Raw genomic sequence first — 11,541 nt, forward strand, 5'->3', positions numbered from 1 at the left:
GTGTTTGGGGTCGTTGTCTTGTTGAAACACCCATTTCAGAGGCATTTCCTCTCCAGCATACGGCAACATAATCTCTTCAAGTATTTTGATGTATTCAAACTGATTCATCCCTGGTATACGATACCAACACCGTAGTATGAAAAACATCCCCATACCATGATTTTTGCGCCACCATGCTTCACTGTCTTCACAGCATACTGTGACTTCAATTCAGTACCCGGGGGTCGTCTGACGTACTGTCGATGACCACTAGACCCGAAAAGAACAATTTCACTCTCATCAGTCCACAGAATGTTACGCCATTTCTCTTTGGGTCAATCGATGTGTTCCTTGGCAAATTTTAACCGATTCTGCACATGCTCTTTTTTCAACAATGGTGCTTTACGGGGGCTTCTTGCTGATAGCTTAGCTTCGATCAAAGGTCTTCTGACTGTAACAGCACTTACAGGTAATTGCACATCATCTTTGATCTTACTGGGGCCCCCTGCCGGAGCCAGACCCGGGAGGGGAGCTCGTCGGCGAGCGTCTGGTGGCCGGGCCTTATCCCATGGGGCCCGGCCGGGCACAGCCCGAACTGGTCACGTGGGGTCGCCGCCCTGTGGGCTCACCACCTGCAGGGGTCGGCATCGGAGTCGGGTGCTTTGCCCAACGGGCAGTAGGCAAAGGCGGGGATCCGGGCGTGCTGATCCTCGGCATCGCAGACTGGTTCTGGGGACGTGGAACGTCACCTCTCTGGTGGGGAAGGAACCGGAGCTAGTGCGGGAGGCGGAGCGGTACCAACTAGATATAGTTGGGCTCACCTCCACGCACAGTACTGGTTCCGGAACCAAACTCCTGGAAAGGACTGTTCTTTTCTGGAGTTGCTCAAGGTGAGAGACGCCGGGCGGGTGTGGGGATACTCACAAGCCACCGGCTGAGCGCCACTGTGTTGGAGTTCCACCCGGGGAACGAGAGGGTCACCTCTCTGCGATTACGTGTTGCTGGGGGGAAAGCTCTGACTGTCATTTGTGCTTATGCACCAAACGGCAGTTCAGAGTATCCGGCCTTCTTGGAGTCACTGGGCGGCATCCTGGAAAGGGTGCCACCCGGAGACTCCATAGTTCTGCTGGGCGACTTCAACGCTCACGTGGGCAATGACGGAGAAACCTGGAGAGGGGTGATTGGGAGGAATGGCCTGCCTGATCTGAACCCAAGCGGTGTTTTGTTATTGGACTTCTGTGCTGGTCATGGATTGTCGATAACAAACACCATGTTCGAGCATAGGGTAGCTCATAAGTGTACTTGGTACCAGAGCACCTTAGGCCAAAGATCAATGATCGACTTTGTGGTCGTATCGTCAGACCTGCGGCCGTATGTCTTGGACACTCGGGTGAAGAGAGGAGCAGAGCTGTCAACTGATCACCACCTGGTGGTGAGTTGGATCAAGTGGCCGGGGAGGCTGCCGGACAGACCCGGTAAACCCAAACGTGTAGTGAGGGTGAACTGGGAACGTCTGGCGGAGGCCCCTGTTCGCGAGGTCTTCAACTCCCACCTCCGGAGGAACTTCTCACGAATCCCGGGGGAAGCTAGGGACATGGAGTCCGAGTGGGCCATGTTCAAAGCCTCCATTGCAGAGGCGGCAAGCAGGAGCTGTGGCCAGAAGGTCATCGGTGCCTGTCGGGGCGGCAACCCAAGAACCCGCTGGTGGACACCAGCGGTGAGGGAGGCCGTAAAGCTGAAGAAGGAAGCCTTTCGGGCTTGGCTGGCCCAGGGGTCCCCTGAAGCAGCAGACAGGTACCAGGTGGCCAGAAGGGCTGCGGCTTCGGCAGTCGCTGAAGTAAAAACTTGGGTATGGGACGAGTTCGGGGAGGCTACAGAGAAGGACTTTCGGTTGGCCTCGAGGAAACCATCCGACGACTCAGAAAGGGAAAGCAGGGCTTGTCTCAGGCTGTTTTCAGCAGGGGAGGAGAACTGCTGACCCGGACTGGGGATATTGTCGGGCGGTGGAAAGAGCACTTCGAGGAGCTCCTGAACCCGAACAACACGTCCTCTGTGGAAGAGGCAGAGCCCGAAGACTCGGGGGAATCTGCACCTATATCCCTGGCGGAAGTTGCTGAGGTAGTCAAAAAGCTCCTCAGTGGCAAGTCTCCGGGTGTAGATGAGATTCGCCCTGAGATGCTGAAGGCTCTGGACATTGTTGGGCTGTCTTGGCTGACACGCCTCCTCAGTGTTGCGTGGAAGTCAGGGACAGTATTTCAAGAAGGGGGACCGGAGGGTGTGCTCCAATTACCGGGGTATCACACTCCTCAGCCTCCCTGGGAAAGCTTACTCTAGGGTGCTGGAAAGGAGGCTCCGACCGACGGTCGAACCTCGGATTCAGGAGGAGCAATGTGGCTTCCGTCCTGGCCGTGGAACAGTGGACCAGCTCTTTACCTTGGGTTGCTGGCAGGGTCATGGGAGTTTGCCCATCCAGTCCACATGTGCTTTGTGGACTTGGAGAAGGCTTTCGACCGTGTCCCCCGGGGAACCCTGTGGGGTGTACTGCGGGAGTGTGGGGTACCGGGGCCATTGTTACGAGCCATCAGGTCCCTGTATAACCAAAGTGAGAGCTGAGTCCGCATTCTCGGCACAAAGTCAAGCACGTTTCCTGTGGGTGTTGGACTCTGCCAAGGTTGCCCCTTGTCACCGGTCCTGTTTGTGGTATTCATGGACAGGATCTCAAGGCGCAGCTGAGCTGAGGAGAGTGTCCGGTCCGGTTTAAAACATTTTTGTGAGAACGACTTCATTGGAGACATAAACAAGGTACAATGGGAAAAAGTGTGTGCAATAAACAATGTGGACACAGCACTTGATCTATTTCCAAAAATGTTTATTGAGGTGGCTGATAAACATGCCCCCATTAGGAAATTCACCGTTAAAACAAGAAAAGCACCTTGGATTGATGAGGAACTGAAAGCCTTAATGGCTCAGAGGAATACAGTGAAAATAGTGTCAATTAAGTCTGGCAATAAAGCTGATTGGAAGTCATACGGTGCACTTAGAAACCAAGTAACAAAAATGAATAGGAAGAAGAAAAGTATGTATTATCAGAATAGGATATATGAAACTAAACATGATGGGAAGAAATTGTGGAAAACTCTAAATGATATAATGGGTAGATCTCGTGATAATACACCCTCCTTCATAGAGTCCGACGGTACCTTTATTACAAAACCTCAAGATATTGCTAATTATTTTAATGAATATTTTATGAGTAAAATTTAAAAACTAAAAAATGAAATGACAGTTTCCAATAGCAAACTCTCAAAACAACTAATCAATGACTTTCTTATGAAAGATAGAGATTGTAAATTTGATTTTCAGCCAATCCCAAGTGAATAAGGTAAATTAACTTCTGTGTAGCTTGGATGGTGAAAAACCCTCAGGTTTAGATCACCTTGATGGGAAACTCTTAAGAATGTCCCTATTGCTCTACCCATTTGTCATATTTTTAATCTGAGTTTACAGGACGGTGTTTTCCCCCAGAACTGGAAAGCTGCTAAAGTGATTCCTTTACCCAAAAACAAGAAGGACACTTTTACAGGTGCTAATAGTCGCCCTATCAGCATTCTTCCTGTGCTAAGTAAGCTCATGGAAAGAGTTGTTTTCGATCAGGTTTCAAATTATTTCTCTTGTAACAATCTTAATTGTGAATTCCAGCATGCCTACAAGAAGGATCACTCCACGAGCACAGCTTTGATGCAGTTGACCGATCAGTGGTTGGGTGATATAGACAAGAAAATGATTGTGGGTGCTGTTCTACTTGATTTCAGTGCTGCTTTTGATTTAATAGATCGTGAGATGCTCTTGATGAAACTGGCTACTTATGGTTTTAATACTACTACGCTTAACTGGATGAGGAGCTACTTGTGTAATAGAACACAAATGGTTTTCTTTAATGGAAGTTTTTCTGACAAAAAGATGGTACAGTGTGGTGTTCCCCATGGAAGTTGCTTGGGTCCATTGCTCTACGCTATATTTACCAATGATATGCCACTTGTTCTGACTAAAGCCAATTTAGTTATGTTTGCCGATGACTCCACAGTACATATGTCATCAAACAGTGTGGATGAGTTAAATGCTCTTTTAGAAAATGAAATTAATTAGATTTTTGACTGGATAACCAATAACAAGCTAGTTCTGAATATACCTAAGACTAAATCCATTGTTTTTGGCTCAAGCCATGCATTAAGGCAAGATAGCAAATTATGTATTAACATCAAGGGCACTATAGAACAGGTCACTGAGGCTAAACTTCTGGGGGTTATTCTTGATGGGCATCTATCGTGGCATAAACACATAGATATGATAGTTGGTAAAATGGGGAGAGGAATATCTATGTTAAGAAGATGCTCCTCTTTCTTGACTCCAAGCACCACTCTGCAGGTCATACAGGCCTTGGTATTGTCTCATCTTGACTACTGTCCTGCAATCTGGTCCAATGCAGCAAACAAAGAGCTGCACAAGCTCCAGTTAGTGCAGAATAGAGCAGCACGTCTCACCCTCAGCTGTTCAATGAGAGAAAGTGTCAATAAAATGCATGCAGATCTTTCCTGGCTGAAGGTGGAAGACAGATTTACATGCAGTCTCCTGGTCTTGTTCAGAAATATTTGTGTTTTAAAACAACCCTATTGCCTATACTCAAAAATAATTTCTAAGGACAGACATGATCATGAAACAAGACAAGCGAGAATGGGTCATGTTACAATGCCTCAACCTAGAAACAATGCAAGGAAAAAAACGGGTATGTATAGAGCTATCTCCCTTTGGAATAGGTTGCCATGCTTGATTACTCAAGCAACAAGTAAGTTTTAAAAAGAAACTAAAGAGGTTATTCTTGGGTACATGCCTGCAAAATAAATTGATAAATGGTTTTATTTAAATGTGTTTGAAATGTTCTGTTATACTGTTAAGGTGTTTTGTGTTTGTTTTTGGGGGTGTGGGGGGGGGGGGGGGGGGTAAGATGATTACTGTAATGTATTAATGTATGCTTATAAGTGAAAGCATGAGTATACTTTTATGTTTTTAAGGTGGACCCCAGGAAGAGTAGCTGTTACCTCGGTAACAGCTAATGGGGATCCCAATAAACCAATAAACCAATAAACCTCAGAATCGCATCTCTGCTTTTTGCGGATGATGTGGTTCTGCTGGCTTCATCAGACCGTGACCTTCAGCATGCCCTGGAGCGGTTTGCAGCCGAGCGGCCGGGATGAGAGTCAAGTCCGAGGCCATGGTTCTCTGCCGGAAAACAGTGGATTGCTCCCTCCGGGTTGGGAACGAGTCTTTGCCCCAAGTATCTTGGGGTCTTGTTCACGAGTGAGGGTAGAAGGGAGCGTGAGATCGACAGGCGGATCGGTGCAGCGTCAGCAGTAATGCGGGCGTTGCACCGGACCGTTGTGGTGAAGAGGGAGCTGAGCCGGAAGGCAAAGCTCTCGATTTACTGGTCGATCTACGTCCCAAACCTCACCTATGGTCACAAGCTTTGGGTAGTGACCAAAAGAACGAGATCGCGTATACAAGCGGCTGAAATGAGCTTCCTCCGTAGGGTGGCCGGGCTCAGCCTTAGAGATAGGGTGAGGAGCTCGGACATCCGGAGGGAGCTCGGAGTAGAGCCGCTGCTCCTTCGCGCCGAAAGGAGCCAATTGAGGTGGTTGGGGCATCTGATCACGATGCCTCCCGGGGGCGCCTCCCTTTGGAGGTTTTCCGGGCTCGTCCAACTGGGCGGAGACCCCGAGGGAGACCCAGAGCCCGCTGGAGAGATTATATATCTCTCCTGGCCAGGGAACGCCTCGGGATCCCCCAGGAGGAGCTAGAATGCGTTGCTGGGGAGAGGGAATACCCGGCTTTGCCTACTGCCACTGCGACCCGACTCCGGATAAGCGGGTGATGATGGATGGATGGATCTTTGATCTTTCTGGAGCTGATGAATGGCTGAATCTTTGCCATTCTGACTATTCTTCGATCCGTTTTAACAGTATTTGCTTGTTTTCTTCTGTGTGTTTTGGGTTTTTGTTGCCATGTTAAAGCATTTGAGATTTAGCTGTGCATCCAGCTGGATATAGGCAGATGAGAATCACCCCCATGTGTGAAATGTAACATCCCAGAAGGCCAGTCTTTAACATGACTGCTGATAAGCATTTAAAAACACGGCCTGTAAGGCATCGCTGCCCGTGATTGGGCGAGACCATATTGACACAAAGTCGCACAGTTCCTAAAATGGACGGCACTGTTCTCTCGACATAATTAACCCAGAATAATTACCCCACTCACGGGACAGAAGAGACGCTTTGTTCTTAAACACCGCTCCACACCGATCCTCCACTCAGTCTCGCCACATTAAACACCAGCTGTCCACTGACTACCTTGCCTACCTGCCTCACTGGGGCCTACAGCTCAGCATGCCTGCCTCACTGGGGCCTACAGCTCAGCCTGCCTGCCTCACTGGGGCCTACAGCTCAGCCTACCTGCCTCACTGGGGCCTAGAGCTCAGCTTGCCTGCCTCACTGGGGCCTACAGCTCAGCCTGCCTGCCTCACTGGGGCCTACAGCTCAGCCTGCCTGCCTCACTGGGGCCTACAGCTCAGCTTGCCTGCCTCACTGGGGCCTACAGCTCAGCCTGCCTGCCTCACTGGGGCCTACAGCTCAGCCTGCCTGCCTCACTGGGGCCTACAGCTCAGCCTGCCTGCCTGCCTCACTGGGGCCTACAGCTCAGTCTGCCTGCCTCACTGGGGCCTACAGCTCAGCCTACCTGCCTCACTGGGGCCTACAGCTCAGCCTACCTGCCTCACTGGGGCCTACAGCTCAGCTTGCCTGCCTCACTGGGGCCTACAGCTCAGCCTGCCTGCCTCACTGGGGCCTACAGCTCAGCCTGCCTGCCTCACTGGGGCCTACAGCTCAGCCTGCCTGCCTGCCTCACTGGGGCCTACAGCTCAGTCTGCCTGCCTCACTGGGGCCTACAGCTCAGTCTGCCTGCCTCACTGGGGCCTACAGCTCAGCCTGCCTGCCTGCCGCACTGGGACCTACAGCTCAGCCTGCCTGCCTGCCTCACTGGGGCCTACAGCTCAGCCTGCCTGCCTGCCTCACTGGGGCCTACAGCTCAGCATGCCTGCCTCACTGGGGCCTACAGCTCAGCATGCCTGCCTCACTGGGGCCTACAGCTCAGCTTGCCTGCCTGCCTCACTGGGGCCTACAGCTCAGCCTGCCTGCCTGCCTCACTGGGGCCTACAGCTCAGCCTGCCTGCCTGCCTCACTGGGGCCTACAGCTCAGCCTGCCTGCCTGCCTCACTGGGACCTACAGCTCAGCATGCCTGCCTCACTGGGGCCTACAGCTCAGCCTGCCTGCCTCACTGGGGCCTACAGCTCAGCCTACCTGCCTGCCTCACTGGGGCCTACAGCTCAGCCTGCCTGCCTCACTGGGGCCTACAGCTCAGCCTTGAGCTCAACTTTGGAGCTCATGTGTCCCTGGAAAAAATATGAGCCCTGCCTCATCTTTTTCAAAAAGGACAGTCTACTGAAAATATGGATCGCCATTAAGTGCTTTCAGCTGTCATGAATGTGTGTGTAAATGTGTGTGTGTGTGTGTGTGTGTGTGTAAATGTGTGTGTGTGTGTGTGTAAATGTTTGTGTATGTGAGTGTGTGTGTGTGTTGGGGACTGACCTGCAGGAGCTCCTGTTTCTCCCTCTCCCCGGAGCTGATGGCATTTCGTATCGCCCTGACCTCACTCAGGACGCCCTGCACCTGGTCCTGACCCCACCCCCAACCTCCCGCTGCCCCCGACACCTTCGCCTCGATCCTGGGGGGAGAGGGGGGCATTACATCAGTATGGGTGAATAATTGACATGATTGAAATGATCTGTGTAAAACATAAGGGTGAGGGAATGAGAGACATGAGAGAGTGAGAGAGAGAGTGAGAGAGGTGACATAAAGCTGAGAGAGAGAGAGGTGACATAAAGCTGAGAGAGTGAGAGAGAGGTGTCATAAAGCTGAGAGTGAGAGAGAGAGAGAGAGGTGACACAATGAGGGCAAAACACGGATCCTTCACAAGCTGAGCCGGCTGAGTGAGTCATCAACAAGTCACCCGTGTAGCGGTACAACAGGTCTGACCACATTCTACAGGGGAGAGAGAGAGAGAGAGAGAGAGAGGAAGGGAGAGGGAGAGAGGGAGGAAGGAAGGGAGAGAGGGAGAGAGAGAGGAAGGGAGAGGGAGAGAGAGGAAGGGAGAGGGAGAGAGAGGAAGGGAGAGGGAGAGAGAGAGGGAGAGGGAGGGAGGGAGAGAGAGAGGAAGGGAGAGGGAGAGAGAGAAGGGGAGAGAGATGGAGAGAGAAGGAGAGAGAGAGACAGGTTGTGTGAGGACAGCAGCACTCACTCTCTCAGTGTGTTGAAGCCCTGCTCCTTGTACTGAAGCTCCTGCTTCATATACGCCAGATCCCTCTTCAGCCTCCTCACCTGGGAGAGAGAGGGAGGGAGGGAGGGAGGGAGAGAGAGAGAGGGAGGGAGGGAGGGAGGGAGAGGGAGAGGGAGAGGGAGGGAGGGAGGGAGGGAGGGAGAGAGAGAGAGAGAGAGGGATGGAGGGAGGGAGTCAAAAACATACCTTTATTTCTCAAATCAAACAAACAACATTCCCACCAGTCATGTCATCTTCCCCAAACACACAGAACACAGAATCCCTCCAGAATCTGCTGCTGGCAGCACTTCACCATCACAGCCACAAAATGAGAGGCAGGGTGTGAGGGCGTGAGAGCAGGGCGTGAGGGCAGGGCGTGAGGGCGTGAGGGCAGGGCGTGAGGGCATGAGAGCAGGGTGTGAGGGCAGGGCGTGAGGGCAGGGCGTGAGGGCGTGAGGGCATGAGAGCAGGGTGTGAGGGCAGGGCGTGAGGGCAGGGCGTGAGGGCGTGAGGGCAGGGCGTGAGGGCAGGGCGTGAGGGCGTGAGGGGAGGGCATGAGAGCAGGGCGTGCAGGAAAAGGCTTGTTCTTACCCGGCTTTTCGCCGTCACAATCTCCGCTTTCAGGATGTCTGGGTCATATTTACTACTGGAGGACGATCGAGAGTTCACTGGAAAACATCATAACGCATATTTATCTTCCTGTAAATAATAACACATATTCATCTTTCTATAAATAATAATTCTCATGAGTCTGTTTATAGAGGCAACCTTTCTTGCATATGTGCTATTTCTGATCAATGTAAGTTCACACAGCTTAGCACAGCTTGTGATAGATAAATATACGCTCATGTCGAGACGTCAGGGATCTGCTCCGTGTGTAACAGAGGTGCTGAAACTGTGCTCTAGCTGCTTACGGAAGTTTGTACGTAGGTTTGTGTGTAAAGTCTTTACTACGTCATTAGTTAACACTAGCCAGTGTCAAACTACCTCTTCACTGAATGTGGTTTTCTAATGTCTTATTAAGTGTAAACATTGGTAAAGTCATGTCTTTGCGAGTGTAAACATTGATAGTCATGTCTTTGCAGTAAGTGAAGTAAACATTGATAAAGTCATGTCTTAGTGAGTGTAAGCTCAGTAATGTGTAGTAAACATTGATAAAGTCATGTCTTATTAAGTGTAAACTCAGTAATGCATAGTAAGTGAAGTAAACATTAATAAAGTCATGTCTTCGCGAGTGTAAACATTGATAAAGTCATGTCTTATTAAGTGTAAACTCAGTAATGCATAGTAAGTGAAGTAAACATTAATAAAGTCATGTCTTCGCGAGTGTAAACATTGATAAAGTCATGTCTTAACGAGTGTAAACATTGATAAAGTCATGTCTTAGCGAGTGTAAACATTAATAAAGTCATGTCTTAGCGAGTGTAAGCATTGATAAAGACATGTCTTAGCGAGTGTAAACTCAGTAATGTGTAGTAAGTGAAGAAAACATTGATAAAGTCATGTCTTAGTGAGTGTAAACTCAGTAATGCGTCGTAAACATTGATAAAGACATGTCTTAGCGAGTGTAAACTCAGTAATGTATAGTAAGTGAAGTAAACATTAATAAAGTCATGTCGTATTAAGTGTAAACTCAGTAATGCGTAGTAAACATTGATAAAGACTTGTCTTAGCGAGTGTAAACTCAGTAATGTGTAGTAAGTGAAGTACACATTGTTAAAAGTCATGTCTTAACGAGTGTAAACATTGATAAAGTCATGTCTTAACGAGTGTAAACATTGATAAAGTCATGTCTTAACGAGTGTAAACATTGATAAAGTCATGTCTTATTAAGTGTAAACTCAGTAATGCGTAGTAAGTGAAGTAAACATTGATAAAGTCATGTCTTAGCGAGTGTAAACATTGATAAAGTCATGTCTTAGCGAGTGTAAACATTGATAAAGTCATGTCTTAGCGAGTGTAAACTCAGTAATGCATAGTAAGTGAAGTAAACATTGATAAAGTCATGTCTTAGCGAGTGTAAACATTGATAAAGTCATGTCTAAGCGAGTGTAAACATTGATAAAGTCATGTCTTAGTGAGTGTAAACTCAGTAATGCGGAGTTGAACATGAAGGTAAAGGTTGATAAAGAGCTTTATCATGATGATGAATTAAAAACCAACCAATCAACAAGCTACAATGTTACTATGGAAATCAGGGTGCATTCAGTCGAATAGGCTACTGTAGTCTATGGCACTGAGATGCCATTTTGGCATTGCATGAAAATATGAGATAGAGTTCATTTGCTCAGCCCCCCCCCCCCGCCAAATTAGCCATGCATGCTATATGCTTTAATGATCGCACTTGCATATGTACTTTACTGACTTAATGTTCTAGTTGCCAAAACTATGGTAGTGCTACTTCTTGGTCAGTTTATATACAAGGGTTCAAGTTTTTATCTGTGCATTGGAACCATACCCTGCAGCGCACATGTCCCTGCTTATGGTTTACACTTCACTGTCCGTCACTATAGTGTCCTGTACTGTACTGTAGTGTGATGCCCTCCCCCCCCCCTTACGGCTGGTCTGAGAGGCGCTCTTATCCTTGTCTCTCCAGGCGTGGTTGAGGGTGCAGTACTCCTGCTGGGCCAGGAGGAGGCGCTGCTCCTTGACCTGGTACAGCTCCTGCTGGGCGGAGAGAGCGTCGCGCGCCACGCCCACATACTGCTGCAGCATGCGCTCCTGCTCCCTCTGCCACTGCTCCCGCGGATCAGCCAGCTGAGTGCTCTCTGAGGGCAGGGGGGTCAGTACACTCACTCACCAGCCAGCTGTGTGCTCTCTGAGGGGAGGGGGGTCAGTACACTCACCAGCCAGCTGTGTGCTCTCTGAGGGCAGGGGGGTCAGTACACTCACTCACCAGCCAGCTGTGTGCTCTCTGAGGGGAGGGGGGTCAGTACACTCACTCACCAGCCAGCTGTGTGCTCTCTGAGGGGAGGGGGGGTCAGTACACTCACTCACCAGCCAGCTGTGTGCTCTCTGAGGGGAGGGGGGTCAGTACACTCACTCACCAGCCAGCTGTGTGCTCTCTGAGGGGAGGGGGGTCAGTACACTCACTCACCAGCCAGCTGTGTGCTCTCTGAGGGGAGGGGGGTCAGTACACT

The 11,541-nt window shown here is 49.9% G+C and overlaps 1 protein-coding gene across 2 annotated transcripts in view; it reads right to left on the reverse strand.

The window, feature by feature from the left end:
• Positions 1–11,541, reverse strand: part of wwc1 (WW and C2 domain containing 1) — a 50,023-nt gene that overhangs the window by 23,297 nt on the left and 15,185 nt on the right. For both annotated transcript variants that reach the window (XM_061248634.1, XM_061248633.1), the window contains exons 3-6: positions 10,960–11,169; positions 8,993–9,069; positions 8,384–8,463; positions 7,675–7,810 (exon numbers count right to left, since the gene is read on the reverse strand). In XM_061248634.1, the coding sequence (XP_061104618.1) occupies positions 7,675–7,810; positions 8,384–8,463; positions 8,993–9,069; positions 10,960–11,169 (503 nt within the window). The remainder of the gene's footprint in view (positions 1–7,674; positions 7,811–8,383; positions 8,464–8,992; positions 9,070–10,959; positions 11,170–11,541) is intronic.

This window comes from Conger conger, chromosome 7, assembly GCF_963514075.1.
Source record: "Conger conger chromosome 7, fConCon1.1, whole genome shotgun sequence".
Classification (NCBI taxonomy): Eukaryota; Metazoa; Chordata; class Actinopteri; order Anguilliformes; family Congridae; genus Conger; species Conger conger.